The 24273-nt window shown below is 47.9% G+C and overlaps 1 protein-coding gene across 3 annotated transcripts in view; it reads left to right on the top strand.

Annotated features, from left to right (window-relative positions):
• The first annotated feature begins 865 nt into the window (after positions 1-865).
• Positions 866-24273, top strand: part of Arhgap22 (Rho GTPase activating protein 22) — a 155032-nt gene continuing 131624 nt past the window's right edge. Inside the window, exon 1 of one of the 3 annotated variants that reach the window (XR_007591395.1) lies at positions 866-1086. Coding sequence is in view for 2 of the 3 variants with exons in the window: in XM_050140736.1 (XP_049996693.1) it covers positions 1035-1086 (52 nt within the window). In the remaining variant the exon portion in view is untranslated. The remainder of the gene's footprint in view (positions 1087-24273) is intronic. The other 2 variants (XM_050140736.1, XM_050140738.1) reach the window with 2 other exon arrangements.

The following is a 24273-nucleotide window of genomic DNA, read 5'->3' as shown; positions in this document are numbered from 1 at the left end:
CAGAAGCACTTTGACCCTGCACAACCCACAGAACGCCAGCCACTAGTCCAGAGCCCCAAGCTTCCGTTGCCTGTGGTGTGGTGATGAACCGATGAAGGCCCACATCCCTATCTCCCCCACATTCCGGCTTTTCCCGGGCCTAGGCTGGAAAGATCCGCCAGGGCTCACTTTGTAACTTCAGGCCTGGCACAAGCTCAGCTTATAGAGGTTAGCAGAGTCGCAGCAAGGTGGGTAGGGGAAGAGCATTCTAGACTTGTCCTTCCGGGCTCCATCTGCAGGTACGTCAGAGGTACTGAGACAGGTGACATTGTGCCTGCCACCTAGAGCCCAGCTTTGCCTTAGGTCGCTTGGGCTGCTGTGTGAAGATGGCTGCACAAACACCACTTGGCTCGCTATAACCAAGTTCATTTGTGTGTTTGTTTTTTTTTTTTATCAGTTTTCCACAGCTTTAAATGATACAAAAATGACAAAATTTCTAAAAATACAATGGAGAAGTGGCACCCCGAGAATGCCACTTTCTGGGTGGCATAGCTTTCCTGGGTTCTACCCCTGCAACTGGATCATAAGCCCCAGAAGCCATGGTGCAGACCAGAAACCACCCACATGTTCAGAGAAATCTGCACATGTTCCCTTGTGCAAATGGCTCCTTGGAAAAATCGAATCCAGCTGCTGGAGCCCTCTGGCTCGCAAAGTCCTCGCTTCCGCTGACACATCTGGCATCTCTTCCCTCCCTCTGCGAGGCAGTTGTCACGGCTGGTCCCATTTTACAGATTTGAGGAACTGATACTCGGACTTCCCCAAGTTTGCTCTCAGATCCCCAAGGTACACGCTCCACGGAGAAACTCATCCCTCCTAGCAGGGCTTCACGCTGGAAATCCAGGCAAATGCCTTAAAGGGCTTTCTAAATATATTTCTTTACTATAGATGCTGATCGCCTGCTACTGAAACCAGGAATTAGCTTGTCTGCCTGAGGACACGCGGCTGCTGCCTTCGAAAGAAGGCACGGGAAAAAGCTGCAGACTGCCAGCCTAGCGATGCTGCCGACGGCTTCCAGCAAAAGAAGAACCTTCGCTGCCAAATACTTCAGTAAGGATTCGATTCTGTGTGGAGAATGACTGTGTGTTTGACTCCTTGCATGAGGGTGGGGTTGCTCGGTGCCACTGAGAGAGGGTTCTTGGTCCTGTGGGCACCGTGCAGTCAGGGCTCAATCTTCCTTCAGCTTTCAGAACTGACTCGTGGCCCAGCACTCAGCCGTGTACCCCAGCATCTGCTCTGTGTCTGCCTGAAAAACGGTTTCCAACATGAAAGCAAGTGTCAGGGGCCCTGGGCTCCAGTGGCTGAGGACTCTAGTGACATTTAATGTCCATGAGGACCACCATGACCATAGCCTGCTCAGACACTAGGTAAACCCCCACAGGGAGAGCTGTGTGACCCAAGGCTCTCCTGTCTGCACCAAGAAACAACCCAGCCTGGCACTGAGCTAAAAGATGTGGAGGGTGGTTGAGCCTGGAAAGGGCTGGGGAGGAAGCCGTTAGCCACAGTGGGACTATTGTCTGTTTGAGTCACAGGCAGATGCTGGTCGGATGTGCCCTGAAGGTGCTGGTCCCTTCAAGAGCCAAGCCTTGTAGGTGCTGGGTCACACCGATGTAGGTCCAGATGGTGCAAGGTCATACAAGTGTTGAGCCTTGCAGGTGCTGTGTCTTGCTGGTGCCGAGCCTAGCAGGTGCTGGGTCACATAGGTGTTAAGCCTTGCAGGTGCTGGCTAGATGTACCCCTCAGATGCTAGGCCCTTCAGGAGCTGCCCCACTCAAATCTGTGGGCACTGTCTGGGGCCCAGACAGGAAGGAGATGGTTGTGTTTGTAACTGGGTGATGTTCTCTGGTTGTAAGGACCTGAGAGCTGGATTCTAGAAACAGATGCTGTCTGCGGCACCCTCAGGGCCTCTCGCCCTGCGTTAGAAACTGAGGGAGCTCTTCAAACTCCCCAGCCTCCTCTGGAGACGTCTGCTTAACCATCTCAGGTGGACCCCAGGCTTCAGGACATTTGATGTCTCTGTGAGCATGGGGAGAAAGTAAGCAAAGCCACAGGGCCTGGACCCCAGCTGCGCCGCTACTGTGCCCTGAGCTGGCGTGTGTGGGATGAGGAGAAAATTTTCTCTTTCACAGAGGCAGGTCTGGGTGGACTGGAATCCGGACTGGGCTCTGAGTCTGGGCTAGAGTCTAGGTGGAAGTTCCACCGGAACCAATGCACAGAGATCAGGGGAGAAGTCGGGCTGGGGCGTTGAGGTCACAGCAGCTGATACTCTCCTCCAACTGGGGTCACAGTGTCATTCGGTTCCAAATGAAAACCCCTGGCTTCTGTGGGAGGGTCAGCTGCCAGATTTGTCTGATATGATGGCTTGTGCCCCCCACCTCCAGAGGGCATGTGCCAACCTATTGCGAAAGGGTAATGGAGATGTTACATGAGAATTTAATGAATAAGATTACATTGATTTTTTATATGAAAGTGAAACTCACGTGGCGGAGAGTGAGCCGTTTTGGAGTGTAAAATTCAATGGCAGTCCATGCATGCAGCACGCTGTGTGGTCACAGTGTCATCGTCCATGGTGTCCTGCACGGGCGAGCAGTCCCCGCGCTCAGCCAGTATGACTGTGTGTGGTGACTTAGCTGCTGCACAGGGCTGATAAGTGTGTGTGTGTCCCTCTGTACCCGCCCTTTGCACTCAGCATGCTCTTATCCAGGCTTGTGTGTGATGGAGCAGGTGTCTGTGCTGTCTTCCTCTTGACCACGCTGCTTTTACGTAACGATCATCTCAGGCTCTTTGACAACTTTGAAGAAAATGTTAATGTCATTGCACAGAAGGCTTCAGACAAGGACGGTGTTATGGGAACAGTGGGGACAACTTTTCTCTCTCCAGCCTTGATCAGGTTATCTGGTTCTCTCTCTCTCTCTCTCTCTCTCTCTCTCTCTCTCTCTCTCTCTCTCTCCTGGTTTAGTCAGGGGATTTTTTTCTTTTTGTTTTTAAGATTTATTTCTTTATTATGTATACAGTGTTCTGCCTGTAGGCCAGAAGAGGGCACCAGATCTCATCATCCATGGTTGTGAGCCACCATGTGGTTGCTGGGAATTACACTCAAGAAACTTGGAAAAGCAGACAGTGCTCTTGACCGCTGAACGATCTCTCCAACTCCCTTAGTCAGGATTTTTTTTGGGGGGGGGGTTGTTGTTGTTGTTTCAAATTGTTTTATTTCCATCTTTAACACTAGCAGGGGGGCTGGAGAGATGGCTCAGTGGTTAAGAGCATTGCCTGCTCTTCCAAAGGTCCTGAGTTCAATTCCCGGCAACCACATGGTGGCTCACAACCATCCGTAATGAGGTCTGGTGCCCTCTTCTGGCCTGCAGGCTTACACACAGATAGAACACTGTATACATAATAAATAAATAAAATAAAATAAAAAAAAAAACACTAGCAGGAGTCTAAAACAGACTGATATCCAAAGCATAGTTTAAATGTGACAAAGAAAGAGTTAAGCTATATACATTAAGGAAAAAGGAAAGGGGTAATTTTTTTTCTATAATAACCTTTTCCCATTAATTCATTTTCTGATTAGTAGAACTAAACACATCTAAATTTAATTTAGGATGAAGTAATAGGACTTTTAAGATCTACTTCATAAACTGTCTTTAAAAAGAAGAAACCAGGGGGCTGGAGAGATGGCTCAGTGGTTAAGAGCAATGCCTGCTCTTCCAAAGGTCCTGAGTTCAATTCCCGGCAACCACATGGTGGCTCACAACCACCTGTAATTAGGTCTGGTGCCCTCTTCTGGCCTGCAGACATACACACAGACAGAATATTGTATACATAATAAATAAATAATGTTTTAAAAAATTAAAAAAAATAAAAAGAAGAAACCAAATTTTTAAGTGGGTGTCACTAGATTCACTGGTGAGCTGGCTGCATGGTCACCTGGGCTCCTTGAACTAACAAGAGCAAATCCATGAGGCCCACAGGGAGCTCAATGGCTGTGACATCCAAGGGGAGGGCACACACCACACGTCACAGTGGTGAGAGCTAAATGCCCCCACCTTCTGAGTCCACGTAAAAAACATCATTACTCTCATTCAAACGAACTGGAAGTCCAACGGTTTAAAAAGTAAGAATGAAGACTAAAGCTATTTCTTTTACATGGGAGAGGGCTCTCCTTCAGCTCCATTCAAAGTGAGTTCTGTGCTGAGTCCCTGCTCCTTCAGAACAGCAAACTGAAAGTAGCCACGGTTTTTTATAGGAAGAATATATATGGGGTATACTGCTGACTTGTAGGCTGTGGTCCAGTAGTTTAACACCTGTCTCCCAAAGAAAGGCCAAGACTCTGGTAGTCGTGCAGTCTATGAGTCTGGATATCTCAGTTGGTTTATGTCGACATCCCAAAGAAGTGGGTTCTAAACCCAGCAAGGTATCAGAATACTCGCATGTCTACCTCAGCAGGAGGATGGGTGAACTTGCCAGTGAGGGTTAGACGGCAAAAAGCAAGAGCTTCCTTCTTGGTTGCCCTTTCATGTGGACAGCCACCAGAAGGTGTGGCCCAGGTTTAGGGTGGGTCTTCTGACCTTAAATGATCCAGTTAAGAGAACTCTCTCACAGACACAGACATGCCCAGCTGCTTGGGTTTAGTTGATTCCAGATGTGGTCGAACTGGCAGCCAAGATTAGTCATCACACCTGGAGAATATGACTAAGGAACATAAGTTTCCCCCTGACAGAGGTTTGCAGAGATTTGGGACAAATGTGCCGTTCTTGAGGATTAAATCCCTCTGCTGGACCTCACATCCACCTCTTAGGGCATCATTCTGCCAGACCTGCTGGAACTTCCCTTGTAGTAGGAAGCCAGAGCTACTTGACTCTGCCAGATGCTTTCGTGCCTTGCGGAAGGGTCGCATAGTTTATTCCTGGATTCTGTTGATGTTAGCAGACGAGCAGACAAATGGGTCCTGCATCTTTCAGGTGTCAAACTTAGGTGGAGTTCCTGGAATGAACCCTACTTACAGCTGGTTTATGTTTTACATCTTACTGGAATTGACTTTGCTGGCATTGCTGCTAACACTGTTGTGTGTGTTCCCGGGGAATGGTGGGCAGCAGTCTGCATCTGTAAAAATACTTTGTCTTCTACATAAGCACAGCGGCTTCAAAAAGTGGCTTGGGAAGCAATCCCCTTCCTTTGTCTGCCCTAATGAGGGTTACTATTGCTGTGATGAAACACCATGACCCAAAGCAAGGTGGGAAAGGGCTTAAAACTTACAGTTCCATATCAGTGTTCGTCATCAAAGGAAGTCAGGACAGGAACTCCTGGAGGCAGGAACTGAGGCAGAAGCCATGGGGAATGTGCTTCCTGACTTGCTCATTGTGGCTTGTTCAGCCTGCTTTCTTATTGCACCCAGGGCCACCAGCCCAGGGAGGACACCACCCACAGTGGGACCTCTGACACCTGATCACTAACTCAGACAATGCCCTACAGCGAGATCTCGTGGAGGCTTCTTCTCAATTGAGATGTCTTCCTTTCAGATGACTCTAGCTTATGTTGAGTTGACATAAAACGTTTGTCCAAGTTTGCCTTCTGTGGCTGTGATAAATGCCATGACAAAAATCAATTTCCTTGGGAAGGAAAGGATTTATTTGGCTCACACTTTGAGTCATAGTTCATCCCTGCGGGAAGTTAGACCAGGAGCTGAAGCAAAAGTCATGGAGGAAGGCCATTTACTGCCTTATCCTCTGCCTCCTGTAGAGCGAGTTTTCTTACAGAGCCCAGGGCCAACTTCCCACAGATGGCTTGGCCCTGCAAGGGCAATCTAATCTAGGTAAATCTTCAGTTGAGGTTCCTGCTTTCTGTGGGATGCTAGTCCAGTGATTCTCAACCTGTGGGTCGCGACCCCTTTAGGAGTCACATATCAGGCATCCTGCCTCTCAGATATTAACATTAACAGTAGTGAAATTATAGTTATGAAGTAGCAGCAAGATAATTTTACAGTTGGGGGTCACCACAACATGAGGAACTGTGTTAAAGGGCCACAGCATTAGGAAGGCTGAGACGCAGTTCTAGGCTGTGTCGAGTTTACAGCTGAGCTAACCAGCACAGTCCTCTAGGAAAGACTTTGGGAAGCATCGCTGTCAAGGACATCGGGTTATCATCACCCTGGGGTTCTGTCTGCTTTCTAGGTGCCCCACAGCATTTTCCACGTAGTTTGCTCCCGGCGTTCCTTTACCAGCCCCTGTACGTCCTCTGGTGTGGATGCAATGTCTCCTTTTTCGGTCCTGGTTCTTTTTATTATTATTGCTCAGTCTGGTTAAAGGTTTGCTGAGTTTTTTCTAGTCCTTTGAAAGAGCTGTTTTTTGTTTTCTTTTCTTTTTGGATTTTTTTTTTCGAGACAGGGTTTCTCTGTGGCTTTGGTTCCTGTCCTGGCACTAGCTCTTGTAGACCAGGCTGGTCTCGAACTCACGGAGATCCGCCTGCCTCTGCCTCCCGAGTGCTGGGATTAAAGGCGTGCGCCACCACCCCCCCGGCTCTTTTTGGATTTTTTGTTTGTTTGTTTGTTTTGTTTTGTTTTGTTTTTTACTTCATTGATTTTTCTCTCCTGTTTTGCTTTTTCTGTGTTGTTGAGTTTCTGAATACGCTCGTCTCTATGACTTCCTCCTCATTCCCTTTGGACCTGGCTTGATTTTACCAGTTTCTCAAGGCAGAAGTGTGTGTTACTGAATCTCAAGGGTGACACTTGGAGTTAAAATTGTGCTCACTTTCAAGTATTTGACAAGTTCCAATTTCTCTTCCTGTTGGTTTTTTTTTTCTAATTTAAGTCCAGTATAGTCTGATCATGTTTTTGTATGATTTCCATTTTCAAGTTCATCAGACTTTCTTTATGGCCCAGCGTATAACCCACCCTGAAGAACATTCCAAACGTCCCTGTGACCAAAATCCCTCCACATCTGTGTGAGGTGTGCTTTGTGTGCCATCAAGTCACATAGGTGATCTGCCGCGCCTTTTATGAAGCTCCTGGTGGCTTGTCTAAATATCCTTCAGTGATTGGGACTGGGGCATGAAAATCCTAGTATTTAACTCTCAAGTCTTATTATTTCTTGCCTTTTTCCAGAAGTGCCAGTGTTTGGTTCTTAGACACATATACGGTGATCTATATTGCCCCTCTGTGTTAGCCTCCTACCCCTGTAACAAAATACCTGATTAAATCAACTTGCTAGGGTTTTGGAGATGGTGTGATAGGTAAAGGCTATTTTCTTGCAAGCATGAGTACCCAAGTTCAAATCCCCAGATGGTATGTAAAAGCTGGACACATAGCACATGCTTCTGAAATCCCAGTGCCACTATAGGAAGATGGAAGGTGGAGACAGGACGATCCTCAGCTCTTCATCCAGCTTGCCTGGTGTACTCAGTGAGAAAAAAATAAATAAACAGAGACCCTGTCTGAAACAAAGCGGGGCGGGTGGAGTGGGAGACAGCTAACATCCCAGATTGTCTCTGATCTCCACGCTTACATTGTGACACACAGGCACCCACATTGACACATACAATGCACATGCATGTGCATGCACTTGCTCATGCTTGCACGCACACACACACACACACACACAGACACAAAGTCACTTTGTAGGCTGGCACAGTGGCTCAGTGGGTAAAACCACTTGCTGAATTCATTCTCTAAAATTCACAGTAAAGGAGGAAACTGACTCCTGAAGCTGGCCTCTGGCATCCACCCGAGCCTGTGGTACATCCACATAAACTCTATGGTACTTCCGCCCAAGCCCTCTGGCAATTCCACACGAACCCTGTGACACTTCAGCACGAGCCCTGTGGCCTATCCACGTGAGCCCTGTGGCCCGTCCACGTGAGCCCTGTGGCCCGTCCACGTGAGCCCTGTGGTCGTCCACACTCACATTCACACACAACAATAATAACGTTTTAAAATCAATTTACTAAAAAAGAAGATCATAGTCACTTGTCCTTTTCTTTGAGTCCCTGGCAGCACAGTACCACTCCAGAAACATAGGACAGAAAGAGGACACCCACTGTCTCCTTCGAAAACATGCCTCCAGTGACCCAACCTCTTCCCAAAGACCCAGTAGCCACGCAGGCTGGGAACGGAGACTTTTGCTCTTTAAGCCTCTAGAGCAGTGGTTCTCAACCTGTAGGTCGTGATCCCTTTGGGGTCAAATAACCCTTTCATAGGGGTCACATATCAGATATCCCACCTTTCAGATATTTGCATTGTGATTCATAATAGTAGAAAAATCACAGTTATGAAGGAGCAATAAACATACTTTTATGGGTCACCACAGTGTGAGGAACGGTACTAAAGGGTCACAGTGTTAGGAGGGTTGAGAAGCACGGGTCCAGAGTCTCCAGAACAAACCACAGCAGCTTGCTGGTGAGCTCAGGGGTTAGTCCCTGTGAACAACCCTGACATAATGTCTCTTCCCCTCAGTGTGGCACCTGCTTGTGGAGTGGCGTGACCAGCTCCAGCTCTCTCACCAGCTTTGATGGGACACATCTCCTGTCTTTTTCCTTCCCGTTTGTGACTTTGTACCCCTATGACTCTGTTACAGAGAACATGTGACTAGATCTCACTGCAGTAAGCGAAGAATGTAGGTAGATTTGCGTCTGCTCTCCCCTGGATTCCCATGGGAGTTTTATCCCTCAAGTCACACAATAGTGGTGTGAGTAGATTGCATCTTAATCTGACTGTGGAAAGGGATGAGTATCTTTCTCGTGTAACATGTAGAACTTTGGTGTATCAGTTAAAATAGAGTAAGAAGAAAATGATACAAAACCAAACCATGAATTTGAAGACTATTCCCATGAATCCTTGTTTCTGTCATCCCTGGTCTTCCTCAGTTCTTGCGGGGTTGCCGTCCTGTGAGTGGACACTTCAGTGTTTCCTCTCACACAGATCCACTGGCCAGGACCTCTCCATCTCTGTACCTTTGGGGGATAATGCCATTTTGCCTTTCTTGTTTCCGACAGTCAACTTTCACATAGGTTGGCACTGAATAAGTTTTCAGTTTCTCTACTTCTAGTTGGCATTGTTGAGAGGTGCTGTCAGCTGCCAATTACATGGGCATTCCTCCGCGTCACCAAGCCACTTGGTGCTCCTCCACATCACCAGGCCACTTGGCGCCCCTCCGCATCACCAGGCCACTTGGTGCTCTTCCGCATCACCAGGCCACTTGGCGCCCCTCCGCATCACCAGGCCACTTGGCGCTCCTCCGCATCACCAGGCCACTTGGTGCTCTTCCGCATCACCAGGCCACTTGGTGCTCCTCCGCATCACCAGGCCACTCCATGTCACCAGGCCACTTGGCGATCCTCCACGTCACCAGGCCACTCGGCGCTCCTCTGCGTCACCAGGCCACTCGTTTCCGTTACTTTCAAGCCTTAATTTTTTTCTTCTGTCTTTCAAAAATTTGATTGCAAATTTTGTCATCTCATTTCCCCGTAACACCACCCCTGGCACTAAACTGTCCATCTGTCCACATCCACCTCTGTGCTAGAATGCACTTCTCTTTCTCTTTATCCTCCTTGCGTTTATTATATGTAAAAAAGAGTGCTTTCCATCCACTGGAAAGTTCCAGTCTTCTTGTTTTGTTCTCCAAATACTGTTTCTGCTCCTGCCTCTCCTGTCTCCATCTGCCTGGGGCGTGCATTACAAGCAATTTGGCAGAAATGATTGCCACTGTTTTCCATATCTCTGCCCTCTGTCCCTTTTCCTTCGTCTCTTCTGTACCCTCTGAGCCCCCTGCCTCACTGAGTACCTGGAGGTGCAGGCCTGCTCCACCGGCGCCAGCCATGATGGATTATGTCCATATCTCTACCCCCAAGTACACTTACTCTTTCTTCTATCCCCTGCATAGGATGTCGCGCTTGCCCAGACAGGAGGGGGAGGGGATTTAGTCTTCAGTCCTTGGTCCACCAGCTCAGGGATTTCTACCCTCTGTTTCTGTCTTGCTGAAATTCTGCGGCCCCCATCACCTTCCCATTTCCTGCGCTTCTTTACATTTTTATTTTAGCTTCTTGAGTGCAGTGGGAGGAATTCTTCTTTAAGTAGTTATCTGTCAAACCCTGCAGAGCTCAGAATTCCTGAGGGTGTATCATCCTCTCTCTCCCTTGTGTTTTAGACAGCTCTTTGCAGTCGTTAAGAACCGATATTTTACCTACTTACAATATGACTTTTCGCAAACCCCTGATGAGAAGCAACTTAAGGGAGCTGAGTCTGTCTGCTTTGGCATCTCACCACGGAAGGCCGGTGGGAGGCCAGGACTCTGTTCCATGAAGTGGGAACTTAACTCGTCTTGTCTCAAACAATCAGGAAGTAGAGCACTCAGGCTAGAAGCCGAGCTAGTTTGGGGCACTCAACCTTGCTCCCAATGGTCCAACATCTGCCAGAAACAGTTGCTGTCCGAAAGGCTCCTCAGCCTGACAGAGCAGTGCCCCCAGCAGAACCAATGTTCAAACACTGCACAAATGGGGCCTTTTCATGTTTAACTGTAATGTTTATTTTATTTATTTATTTATTTATTTATTTAAGATTTCTGTCTCTTCCCCNCCTTTCCCTCCCCCTCCCCTAATCAAGTCCCCCTCCCTCGTCAGCCCAAAGAGCAATCAGGGTTCCCTGCCCTGTGGGAAGTCCAAGGACCACCCACCTCCATCCAGGTCTAGTAAGGTGAACATCCACGAAACTGCCTAGGCTCCCACGAAACCAATAGGTACAGTAGGATCAAAAACCCATTGCCATTATTTCTGTTAGGTTTTGTTGTTGTTGTTTTTTTGCTTTGCTTTAAGACAAGCTCTCACAGGCTGACCTCCAACTTGTGATCCTCCTGCCTCAGCATCTGGAATGCTGGTATTACAGACAGCAGTGAGCTGCCACACCTGCTAAAAGTGGACACTTTAGATAAGAGGTTGAATCCTTTGCCTGCGCTGAATCCGTAAATCCTGTCCCTCACATATGCTGCCTCTAATGCCTCTGTTATGTTTGCATTTTATTCTTGCTTTTATTTTTCAATGCAGCTTCTAAGTGTCGCCCTGTTCCAGTGCCATTTAACCATCAGCTGGTAGTTGGCCCCGCCCTCTGCCAGGAGCTCTGTGAGAGGATTCTCAAGTAGACGTTAAGCTCACTCTAGTTCTCCATTCAAAAGTAGTTAGGTTTGTCAGTTTTGTTTAGCTTAATAGTTGCATCTCTCGACTGTAGCTGAGAGTCTTGCCTCTACTTTTGTGTTTTGGGTTTCCTGGAGTCTGTTCTCCCCTTAGGATAGCGGCCCCATGCTCTGGCTTTGTTGCTAACCCTTAGGAGCTCATGCGAGCATTACTTTGAATGAGGAAGTGAGGAGGAAGAGCCGGTTAGAGCTGTTTGCACAGTGATTGATCACTGAAGTTATACCTGACATATAGTGTGTATTTAATTACTGTTGAGTAAATGTGTGACTGAATGAATGAATGAATGAATAGCATAAGAAAGGCAATGCAGGTCAGATGACCTTGCAGAGGCCCTGAGTAAGATTTAAAATACTGGGAATAAAAACATTGCACAACGCTTAGCAGTGCTGGACCTGGAGGGAGGGAGGCGTCTGGGGCTTCTGGATGGATGATGGAACCGGTCATTTGAGTGATGCAAGGTCATCCTACAGAAGCCAGCACCCTCCATAATGATGGTGAGCAACACACAGACATGGCCACGCACACACTCACACTCACACACACGGCGCCCCTAGGTTAGAGACACCTCGTGAAGGCCCACAGAAGCAGAGCAGTGCCAGGTAACAGGCCTGGCTGCTTCTTCATGCTCTTTAGGTGAACTGGCTACGAGAGAGGAAGAGGGAGCGTCAATAGCACTTGGCATGCCTTGGGGACAATTGAGCTTGTTTTTTGAAACAGGGTCTCTCACTGGGACTGGTACCCAGTGGCTGTCTAGTCAGCTCCTGCGGACACTACCAAACTCATGCTACCGTACCCAGCTTTAAAAACAACAAACAAACACAGGTTCTGGGAATCAACGTTAGGTGCACCAGTTTGCTAAGTTAGCTGCCTCCCCCAGCCTCTGATAACTCTCTGTAGAAGACCACTAATGTGTTCTGGGGCCGTGTGGGAACAGGACAGGGAAAGGGATGGGGCAGTGTCAGTAACCCTTTAGTTCCAGATACCTGGTTAGAAATGAGTCAGAAGGTAGATTTTTTTTCTCCTTTCCCTTCCTTTCTACCTTTTATGGTACAAGCAAACTAAAAATGGTAATAATAGCACCGAGATCACCTTTTCCTGTGTCCAGCTCCCTTTAGCAGATGAACTTGGCTCTAAGGTGGAGGAACCAGAACCCCAGTCAGGAAGCAGTGAAACCATGTATAAATGTGGGTGCCCCCAAACACATCTTAAGCAAGGGTCAGGGTGGAGTTGGTAACTGGGGAGATGAGCCGGGAGTGTGGGTGGAAAGTGACCAGAAGGAGGGAAGTCCGCCATTGGGGAATGGGGGAGCCAGGAACTGGAAGCCAGCAGTCAGCTCACCCAACAGGGCACTCATAATGGCAGCTGAAGCCAGAAATCACCAAGGCACGGACATGAATATTTAAGCTTTGCAGAAACCATTCTCCTCACCCAGTGTGTGAACTGGATACCCCAGGACACGTTGAAGGAAGGTTCAGGGGACCCCTGGCCTGGTGCAAGAGTGAGAGGAAGTGGTGAGCAGAGAGGTGTCCAGGAGCAGGGTAAAGTCTGGCCTGGAAGTCCCTTGTTCCCAAAAGGAAGCTGGGAGAGAGGTGTAAGAGTGTGCCTGGAAAGGAACTTACTTCCTCACAATTCTGGAAGCTAGAAGTTCACGGTAAAGGTATTGGCAGGCCTCTTTCCCCTTCAGCCCCTCTCCTCGGCTTCAGGTTCCATCCTCTCCCTGTGTCTCGTGTGCTCGTTCATCTGTCTATGGTTTTTTTTTTTTTTTTTTTTTTTTGAGGCAGGGTTTCTCTATATAACAGTCCCTGACTGTCCTGGAACTCTGTCTGTAGACCAAGCTGGCCTTGAACTCACAGAGATTCACCTGCCTCTGCCTCCCAGTGCTGAGATCAAAGGCGTGCGCCCCCACTGCCACCTGGCTTATGACTGTGTTCTTACGTGCTCCTCTGACAAGCAGTCATTTAACCACCTCTGTAAAGGCCCAGTCCCCAGCAGGCACTTTCTGGGACACTGGGGCTCGTAGTTCCATCCTGTGCATTTGAAGGGGACTCGGGCCAACACTCTTGTTCGCCTCACTTCTGAAGAGCCATGAAGAACCTGTGCCCAAGAAACAGTGTGGACAGAGCTCTCAGCCAATGTCTAGACAGATACTGTGCCAGGCACACTGCCCTCTGGGGAGCCAACGGAGGGCTGAGTCAGCAGCTTTCTCAGAGAGCCAGCTTCCTGTGGCAACCTCTGTTCCTGCCCAGCTAGGGAAACATCCCTGAGGTGGGTGGAGAATGCAAACCACAGCAGGCCTTGGCCTTCTGCCCTCTGCCCTCTGCATCTGCCCCACTTCTGCCGGCTCCCTGATGCCTGCTCCATCATCTTACGCTGTCCATTTCGGTGTGAACAAGGATTCCACACCAGACCATCCCTTAGAGGTCTGGGGCGGGAATAGAATACCTAATAAAAAGCAAAGCTTACAGAGGGCTCAGAGTAAGTCCTGAATTCGTAGGAGTTTCTTTCTGAGAATAAGATGCTGAGATGATCTCTGAGAACCCTAATGTGGGGTGTGCATGTGCGTGTGTGTGTACATGTGCGTGTACTTGTGTGTGCATGTATGTGCGAGTGTGTGTGTTGCTCCATGCACAGAACAACCTCTGGTGTCCTTTAGAAGCCACCCACTTTTTTTTGAGGCAAAGTCTCTCATATTCCAAGTAGGCTAATTTGGACGGCCAGAAAGCCCCAAAGATATGCCTGTCTCCACTTCCAAGCATGCATTACCATGCGCAGCCGTTTACGTGGATTCTGGGAATAAAACCCAGGTCCACTTGGTTGTAAGCCCCTCCTCCCACCAAGTCCTTTTGCAGATTAAAAAAAAAAAAAGCAGAGAGGAATGGTGGAGCCTTGGACACAGGAAACCCTATCTGGAGCCTGGCATGTCATCTGCCAGGTGTAGTGGGCTCAGGGCAAGAATTCAGGCAGCATAGAGGAGTGTCGAGCACTCTAGACTCAGGGAGGGCCCAGGAGACAAAAAACAGCTCTCACCATCTCCTGAGGACCCTGACCACACGTTTCGCTCTTCGAGTAGGAACACCAGTGATTATGCTGGGCTGAAGAACCAGTTCAAGTCCTGGACATGGTACTGGTCACTGTGCCCACTCCTCAGCAGCACCCTGGTGCCCACTAAGCCTGCAGGCTTTTGCAAGGCTAGGTTTTGAAAGTGGACTGAGGTGGACATGGTAGGAGACCGGGCACTCTGCACAGGGAGGAGCTGGATGGAAACGCAGGCATTCAGCAGCCTCGGTTGACCAGTTATAGCCCTGTGGCCAGATGGGCTTGTCATGGCCGTCCTGTGTTGAGGAACGAAGGGCAGGGCTCTACAGCCCCAGTAAGACCAGCCACCGGTGTTGAGGATGTATCTCATGTAAGAATTTCCTATGGAAGAATGTCTCCGCATAGAGTTAGGTCAGCATTATGGAGCCAGAGGCCTTGTCCTCCTGGTGGAGACAGACAGGGGTCACCTAGTATTGCTTAAAATGGCTGGCTGCGTTTGAGATGCCAGCTTAGCCACCTCCTAGCCAATGACTTCTCATGCATCGGGCACCTTCCTTGGGCCCCACTTTTCTCTACGACACGAAGTATAAAAGCAGTGTGTTTCGTGTGTAATGAAGGGCTGTAGCTCTTACTGTATGGCACGTGCTCAGCAAATACTCCTAACAACTGTGCTATGTGTTAAGAGCAGACACTACCACTCAGGCACAATGCACGCCTAGCCACATCGTGTGCAGAGTTAGAAGGCAGGGATGTCGTGAGTCTAGGGATAACTTAGAGCTGCTGTCCCAGAACCCTCCAGAATGGTGGGCTTTTCCATTGCCAGGAAGAGAGATGAACCAATGTCCAGCTGCAGCCCCTGCTCCCTTCCCTGTGTCCCTCCTTTCCCTAAGGCTGACCCTCCATGTAATCCACATGCAGGACCCACACCTGCATGTGCCTAGTCTAGACAGTGCCTCTTGTAGGGACAAGGCACTCTTCCTCCTCCCAGGCTGAGCCAACCTCGTGCACAGTCCTGCAACTTGCTGATGAGTGACTCTGATAGCCTGAATGATGCCCCAGAGACCATCTCAGCCCATTCGCACTGTAGACAGGAACAACAGAACCCAGCCTCACCCACGGCTCGTGCTAGTATGTGCCCATAATGGTTAGATCAGAAGTTATCAGGTGCCCTTTGGCATATCAGAGGACACTGACACCCAGAATTAAACTTCTGAAGCGGATGGAGCTGCCGTGGCAGGAGCCAGCACGACTCCTCTGCGTCCAGCTCTCCACAGTCCTGCGTTCCTGATCCACACACAGTGCTTGCTTACTCCAAACCCCGCTGTGGTCCCTGGCTCCATCGCCAAGAACCGGTTTCGTTGAAGGATGGCTGCTGTCTCTGGATCTCTGTCTTGCTCTCTCAGATTCTCTAGTATCGATAGGGTAACTCAGCAATTCAGTTCAGTCCTAGCATGAACGACCCAGAGTGAGCTCACAGCCTACGAGACTGCAGACTGTAGGCTCACTCACAAAAGTGCCTCCTCTTCAGAGCCCGTCACCAACAGGTGCCTAGGCCACCACCCTTCTGTCCTCTCAGCTCCTTAGCCCAGGTTCCCACTGTTCTCCTCAGGTGCAGTAGCGCCCTAGGTGACTCACAAACTCAAGGACACACTGAGTTACTAGAGGAGATGCACCTCTGAAGAGCCTGACGGAAGAGGAGGGGGGGGGGGGGGGAGTCGCCACACGCCTCAGGATGTGTCATATACCTAGAACCTCCATGGTTCACCGACTCGAAAGCTCCCTGAAGCCCCTCATCGAGGGACTTTATGGCGGCACATAGATGGCCCTGATTGACCAGATCAAGCCGCTCACCGTTGATGGTTAAATGTGATCTCCATCCCCATCCCTCAGCTCGTCACCTAGTTGGTTCATCAGACAAACTGACTTTATTTGCTCAGAATTGCTGCATTAACAGAGACTCGGGTGCTAGGCCACCACACAATCCTGATGACCTGAATTAGGTCCCCAAAGCCCAAATAAAGGTGGACAACGAGAACCAACCGCACAAAGTTGTCCTCTGACCTCCACAGGCTGTGTATCGACACCCCCACCCCCACACACTAATAATAATATTAATAAACAGAATAAAAATTTAAAGACTCAGAAGCTTTTGAGAAGCAAAAGAGGCTCCTCTCACTCCTCCCCGCCAGAGCCTCTGAGGAACGCCGTGCTAGGGATCAAGTGTAAAGATTCGTCTTGAGCCGCTCCCGGTAGAGCAACCGTTGCCTGGGAATTGATGAGTGCAGCTGCTCTCGATGATCCTCACAGGTGACAGGTGCTATTTCACCTCCCCATCTTAAAGAAGGACCAGGAGACAGGGACAGGGGCCAGCCATGCTCAGCAGTGACCTCACTGGTATTGGATGTCAGCAGTGACTCGGGATGAGTAACTGAGAGCCACTCACACGACGCTGAAACAATCTTGTTTCGCGTGGAGAAAGAAAAAAAAATCCCTGAACCACTAATAGTTTCAGGAAGTGGTATTTTGCGATCAGTTTGACTTCCTCTGAGCAGTATGAGAGATGAGTCCCAGGGTGCTGGCTTCCTCTTCAGGGCTAAGTGTCTGTGGACACTGTGGCGGTGGCTGTGTGAAGCCAAACCCACCCTGGTGACAGGGCAAGGACTCCTGTTAACCAGGTCACTCCCTTACTTCTAAGAACTGTGAAGGGAGAGGTGTCCCAGACTTGAACCCACACACCTGGCCTGCTTAGACATTTCGTCCACACGCTGTATTTGGAGGGGAATACACAGCTATGCAGAGCCACTCCGGTCTCTGACCTCAGTCCAGGCTCCCTTGAAGTCCGCCTGATGTGATGTAATTGTTCACTTAATCCGTAGGCGTTATGGTTGTTGAAGACATAGCTGTGCAAGAGGCTGCATCTTTTCCTAAGAGACCTTCCTAAGTGGGCGACCTGGGCATACAACAACTGCCCTTAAAGCTGCTCCTTGTCGTGCAACATCCCAGGTCTCTGTGCCCCTTGCCAGCTGAGTAGGCGGGAGAGCCACAGCCCCACCCAAAAGAGTATCAGAGCATCCACCCAAAGCTGGTTGAGTACAGAAGGGGAATGCCAACCTCATTGCTAGGGACCAGACAGCACCCCAGTCAGTCCCCAGAGGTGATGAGACAATGTCATCCAGCTGGAGGTCCCAGGATCAGGTCACTGAGACCACCCCGGGACCAACAACTTTTGATCTTTTAATGATGAAGCTAGCTCTTGCCCTCTACTGGAATTTGAACCATAGGTCAACATCTCCAAAATGGTCTGGAGTGGGTCTTTTGTCTCCCTTACTAAAATCAGGAACAAGAAGGATGCTCATTCTCTTCTGTTCAACATAGTGCTTGAAGCCTCTTTATTTTCTCCTTTTCTCAATATGGCCATGTTGAGTAAATCTTTCTCTACTTTCTACTTAAAAATTTAATAAAATAAAAACATAAAGAGGGGGGCTGGAGAGATGGCTCAGTGGTTAAGAGCATTGCCTGCTCTTCCAGAGGTCCTGAGTTCAATTCCCAGCAACCACATGGTGGCTCACAACCATCTGTAAAGAGGTATGGCGCCCTCTTCTGGCCTTCAGGCATACACACAGAATATTGTATACATAATAAATAAATATAAAAAAAAAAACATAAAGAGGGGACTGGCACTTCTGGCCTAGGCCAAATTTAGGAAGGTATGGATAGTCTGGTAGCATTTCAGCTTCCAGGCATCAAGTGTATGGCATCTTCTGTGTCCCCAGGCACCCTGGGACCCCAGGGCCTGGGCATGCTACAGATTGCTCTGCCGTAAACTGAACCCCCATAGCCCCATCTTGCTTTAGATGAGTCTCTGATCATATCTTGCCTCAGCCCTTCCCACCCTCTTGCTCACCATTCTTCTACCCCTGTGGAGTCATCTTGCTTGTGTGAGGGCCATGCTGGAATAGGAACCACAGCTGGGTTGGAAAGATGAAACCCTGTGGCAGAGAGAGGGATGCTGACTTCCTCAAAGAGGCAGTGAACCAGGTCTGAGGAATGTATTAGAGAGCCATCCCCTGCCCACAGACATTCTGACAAAGCCTGGTGTTGCCATCCACATCTACAGCAAGATGCCAACCGTGATGCCTCCATGATCTGCCGCAGCCACCACCTCCCTGTGGCAAGTCAGGAAGTGGGATTTTCCTTTTCCTCCTGGAATGTGTGGATGCTCCTGTTCATTGGTCTCATAGCTTTGCTCAGCAAATTTGGTTACCTACATATTTCTTGTCACGTGTGGCTGTGGAAGTTTACCCTATTAACTCAAAGGCTAGTAGGTAATTGAACAAAGATTTTAAACACTGCATGGAAAAAAAATCTCCTAGCCTCTGTGGTGTCTTGTACACGCCTTCCACACCCAGCCCCTCCTCTAGCAGCTCTGCCTTGCTCTTTACCTCATGCTGAGAAGAGCCTGAAGACCACAGGGAAGTGACGGCTCAGGGCCTCCTTGAGCGTGGCTCAGGGCCTCCTTGAGCGTGTCGTTGTGATCTGAGGTATTCTCCACAGGCTTGTTTTCAATGTTTGTTCCCTAGTTCATGGTACTTTCTTGAAGGCCATCATGGTTTTTGAGGGTAGATTTTGGCAGGAGAGAGTAGGTTGATTTGAAATTATACCTTGGTTCCATCTGTGGTCTCTGCTTTCGGATCCTCTTTATGTGAACATCCACTGCCTCATGCCCCCACTGGCTTGCCTTCCCCACTACAGAGTGAGATCACTCTGAAACCAGTAGCTGAAATAAACCTTTCTTCCCTTAAGTTGTCTCTATTGGGCATTTTGGTTACAAGGCACAAATACCAATACCATGGGCTTTGTCTCATTTCTTTCTGTCCAGAACATCCCGTCTCCAAGCCTTTTCTCCAAAGCTTTATGTCAGGCTAATGTTTGTCCCGTTGTCTACTGCCTGGAGGCTCCAGTGACCAAAGCATTTGCCTCTGAGTTTTTGAGGGGAAGCCCCTGCTCCCTGATGTGCGTGGGAGAGCCCTGGGTTAGTGAAATCAAGGCAAGGCCCTGGGTAGAGTTTTAACACTCCCTGAAGACATGAAGGCTGGGGTTTCTGTAAGATTTTTGCTGACCTAGAGAATTGGAACAGGCCTGAGTGTGGCTGGACCAAGTGTTGCAAAGCCATGATCTCTAACCCAGGAATCTAATTAAGGATTTAAGGATTTTCCCCAGTTTATACTTCGTGTCTCCCCTGCCCCATCAAGGCCGATTTGTGCTGCCCAAATGTTCTGGGATGTGTGAACTTCCCATGGAGCAAGGTAGACTTAGCAGAGCTACATTCTTTAAGATAACTGGCCTTCCCCTCCCAGCAATTAAGACTCGCCATCCTCATGAATTTTTAAAGTTCTAAAATGTTGTCTTGCCAGCTCTTGTCAGCTTTTGTTGCTGTTACTGTTGCTGGGGGAAGGGGGAGGCTTTGGAAACCCGTCTGTCACTTCATTCCCAGTCACCTGTTTCCTTTCTCTGTTTTAATTGGGTGTGGCCGTTGTAGAAAATGATGCTTCCTACATGTAGATCACATGGTTTCATCTTACACCCCATCGTGACTCCGCCTCTGCTGTTCATTTTTAAACATGAATTTCGTATATCCTATGCAGCGTTTTTAATTGGAAGTCTTTGTGTCTTGTCTGCATTTGTCTGTGAGACGACTTAAGAATGGGAAGGTCGGGGCTGGAGAGATGGCTCAGAGGTTAAGAGCAGTGCCTGCTCTTCCAAAGGTCCTGAGTTCAATTCCCAGCAACCACATGGTGGCTCACAACCATCTGTAATGAGGTCTGGTGCCCTCTTCTGGCCAGCAGGCATACACACAGACACAACATTGTATACATAATAAATAAATAAATAAATAGATATTTAAAAAAAAAAGAATGGGAAGGTCATTAATATTGCCAGAATTGGAAATTCCTGGTCATTGTAAATTCTGACCTCCTCCTTCACTCGTACAGGGAATCTACTCTTGGGTCATACACAGCGTTATGGGCCAAATCGTCTGCACGCTGATGTCTTCCACTGCCAGCCTTTTCTCAGCAACCACACAGTGAGCCATCACACATAAATGCTTGTGACGCCAACCTCTCCTGCCTGGGTTCTCCCACCACCCCCACCCCCGGCTCTGCCTATGCTGTTAGAGGGCTCTTAACTAAACTTCTCTCTTCCTTCTACCAAGGTGAAGGTGCTGCGGTTCTTTCTCTGAGTTTGGTTTGGCTTCTTTTACTATTCACGTTCTTCGCAGTGTTCTGTCATAGTTAGGTGCCCAGCCGAGGCTCTCCTCTGAATGACATTTTTTTAAGATTTATTTTATTATGTATGCAGTGTTCTGCCTGCATGTATGTCTGCAGGCCAGAAAAAGGTACCAGATCTCATTTCAGGTGGTTGTGAGCCACCATGTGGTTGCTGGGAATTGAACTCAGGACCTCTGGAAGAGCAGCCAGTGCTCTTAACTGCTGAGTCATCTCTCCAGTCCTCTGAATGACATTCTTATATCCACGTCTCTAATCAGTGTCTCCTCCTAATGTCCCTCTGTGGTTAAGTCCAGACCCCATAAACATGACTCTCTGAGACTGGTTTTGTTCTAAGGACTAGCAAGAATGACGCTTATATTTGGCTGAAGTTGCCTTCAGAAATGATGAAAAAAAGCAGAACAGTTGGGAAAGTGGGTGGGAAACCATGCAGATCTGTGCTGGGCTTGAGTTCAGAGCTAAGGCTATATGAGCTTACCATTCCAGAAGTCTGCGCTGCAGGTTTCGCTAACAAAATGGGTACTCACAGAACTCATTAGCTAAATGCCTATCGATGACTTGCAAGAAAATCATTTAGTCACATGTCAGTGGTAGTGGTCGCAGACTACATAGTGGTGTTGAGTACAAACTATGCCTTGGAGAATACTGACTGATGACCAAGGGAGCCCAACAGTCCCTGGAAGCCAGCTGAAGGGGAGCAGTATGCAAACACTGGACTCTGGCAGAGATGAGAGGCAGCTAGCTAAGCCGCAGTTAGGTTTTTGAAACAGATTAGGATAAAATAAAGACTGGGAGGAAAGTAGGTGGGTAGTAGGACCTCACCCATTGGTCCAATAGAAGTCGAGTCAGTGCTGTCCAACAAGAACCTCCCGAGGATACAGGACAAAGGACTAGAGGGAAACCAGGTCTGGAAAGATGAGCTTTGGTTTCTAGACTGAAATGAAGTTGGTAGCGCCACCAGGGAAATAGGGAAGGAAATGACTTCAGCTGAGAATGGACAAGGGGGAGACTGTGTGTCTGTGTTGGTTTCAGAAGATAACAAGGCCAGAGGGATGAGGACCAGTCAGGCTTGGATTGAGGGGTATCACGCGGGCTTCAGTTTCAATGAAAAGGCAACCAAGGCAGCTGGAGGCAATAAGGGGAAATGATTGGAAGTTGACAAGACTCTTTGGGAGTCGAAGCCCGTTTGGAAGATGAACGGAAATGACAGTGCACAGCGGCCTCCATTCTAGCAGCACAGGCTGGACCCTGCTGCAGGACACCTCCCCATGCTACAGAGTCCTGTGGTCCCTGCAGAACAATGTTTCTGCTGCAGACTGTAAAGTTGACTCTGTCCAGGTTAGCCAGGCCTGAGTCATATAGCCATGTCTGACTGCCTACTGGGGACCAAGCAGCTCAGTTCTTTATGGCTTCCAAAGAGACACCTGGGAAGTTTCTCCAAGTCAGTGATGGCCTGGATAGTGTCCAGCAAGCAACCAAGTTCTAACTAGGAGAGAAAAAGACTGGGCTGTATGTGGTCTTGGAGAAAGGACCCAGCAAGGGATGGACGGCAAGTGTAAAAGGCAGGGAGATGAATGGGAGCAGGCGGAGATGGCAAGGTGAGGGGCTTCCTCTTGGAAGATCTGAGTAGGGAGATGGGGGCTGTAGGAGGGACGTGGACACAGAAGGAGACACTGGGACAATCTACTCTTGCCATCTGATCGGAGTCTCTCCTCTGCAGGTAGGTGTTTTTACTAGGGATCAGGCTTACTAATGGACAATGCAAAACTGACCAAAACAGTGGATCTTTATTTTCTCAAACATAACCTTTGACCTCCCTTTGAAACCTTTGCTTTCAGGGAGGAGAAGTCACTTCAGACTGTCACTGAACCCCTGTGATATCAGGGATGCTCTTAGCTACTGGGCAGCCCTCCCTTATCTCTGCCACACACTGCTTCATGGATGATGATAATACCTGGATACTCTGTGTATCCTTATTCTATTAAGAGGAACACCTTTTTTTTTAACCTTTGCTATTGACGTGATGCTTTTTTATGAAATTCTGAAGCCTTCAGCACATTTCCAATCAGTAATTGATCAATTTCTGCATTACCTTGTGCTAGAGGACCTAGTAGACACATATGGGATTGTATGATATTGTACTTGAATAAATGATGAAGTCAATTCTGTATCATCTGGTATAAATTCAGTAATTTCAATATGCAAAACAACTCTTTCTGCATATTGTGAATAAGTAACTATGAGAGAGGTTCTTTAAAATCCCTTAGTACCATGAGAATAGCATATAATTCTGACTTTGTACAGACTCATAAGGGCTTTGCTCTACTTCACTTAAGTTTTCTGATTTGTAACCTGCCTTTTCTGATTTATTTACACCAGTATAGAATGTAGGTGCTTCAGTTATTGGTGTGTTCCTTACAATGTGAAGAAGAATCCAATTAACAGTCTTTATAGGTCAAATTTTCTTGCTTTTGGAGAGTTGTTGCTCATCTCTCACAAAGGATCACTGTAAGCTCTTTGCCAGGGTCCACTTTCTTCCCATGATTTGTCAGTTTCACCATTAGTGAACAGTGCTACAATTTCTGCAGGGTCCATTCCTACTAATTGATAAAGTCTGAATTTTCTTTTTAGAATTAACTCAGAGACCTTATCTACATAAGTTTTTAATTTTTTGCTCAGTTTATGTGCTAAAAAGACCCATTCTAAGATAATATCTTCCCTCTGCATTAAAATTCCTATAGGGGAATGTTTGGAGGGTAATATGACCAGAATTCAGTTAAGATTTGGATCCACATGACCCACATGTGCCTCCTGTAATTTCTCTTCAACAAAGCCAATTTTCTCTCAGCTTTAGCTGATAATTCCCTGGACTATTTAAGACCTTGTCAACATCTAAGTTTTCCTTTAATCAGGTCATCAGGTTTTATCCCAATAATGGGCTGGGAAATGTCTCCTAGCAATCTGTGGAAGTCATTAAGAGTATGCAATCGATCTCCCCTAATTTCCACCTTTTGGGGTCTAATTTTCTATAACCCTATTTTATAACCTAAATAATTAACAGAATCTCCTCTTTGTATTTTTTCATGAGCAAGTTGTAATCCCCAACAAGGCAAAATTTTCTTTACTTCTCCAAAATTCTTTCTAAAGTATCAACTTTTGAATTAGATATCAAAATGTCATCTATGTAATGTATAGATTCAGAAAATTACTTATGTATCATTTCTAATGGCTGACCTACAAAATATTGGCACAGGGTAGGGCTATTCCATTGACATGTTTTAGCAGGCTGAGAACTATTACAAGTAGGCACCGTGAAGACAGATTTCCTGTTCTTTTCTTGTAAAGGAATAGTGAAGAAACAATCTTTTAAATCAATAACTAAAAGAGGCCATCTTTTAGGCAATGGAGAAGGCAAAGGAATGCCAGACTGTAGAGAGCCAATTGGCTGAATCACCTTATTAATAGTTTTTAGATCTCTTACCATTCTCCATTTTCCAGATTTCCTTTTAACAACAAATACAGGAGAATGCCAAGGGCTGGCTGATTCTTCAATATGCTGAGCATCTATTCTCTCCTGTACCAGCTGTTCTAAAACCTGCAGTTTCTCTGTTATTAAAGGCCATAACCCATACAAATTTGTCTGTCAGCCATTTTAAAGGTTGGACTGTTGGTGCCTTTGAAATATCAGCAGCTCTGTGCCCTGTTCTTGTGCAAACTGAATGGCTGCTGATTGTTC

Source organism: Alexandromys fortis, unplaced genomic scaffold, assembly GCF_014885135.2.
Source record: "Alexandromys fortis isolate MF-2015 unplaced genomic scaffold, M_Fortis_MF-2015_v1.1 scaffold_46, whole genome shotgun sequence".
Classification (NCBI taxonomy): Eukaryota; Metazoa; Chordata; class Mammalia; order Rodentia; family Cricetidae; genus Alexandromys; species Alexandromys fortis.
This window is presented reverse-complemented; position numbering and strand designations above follow the sequence as displayed.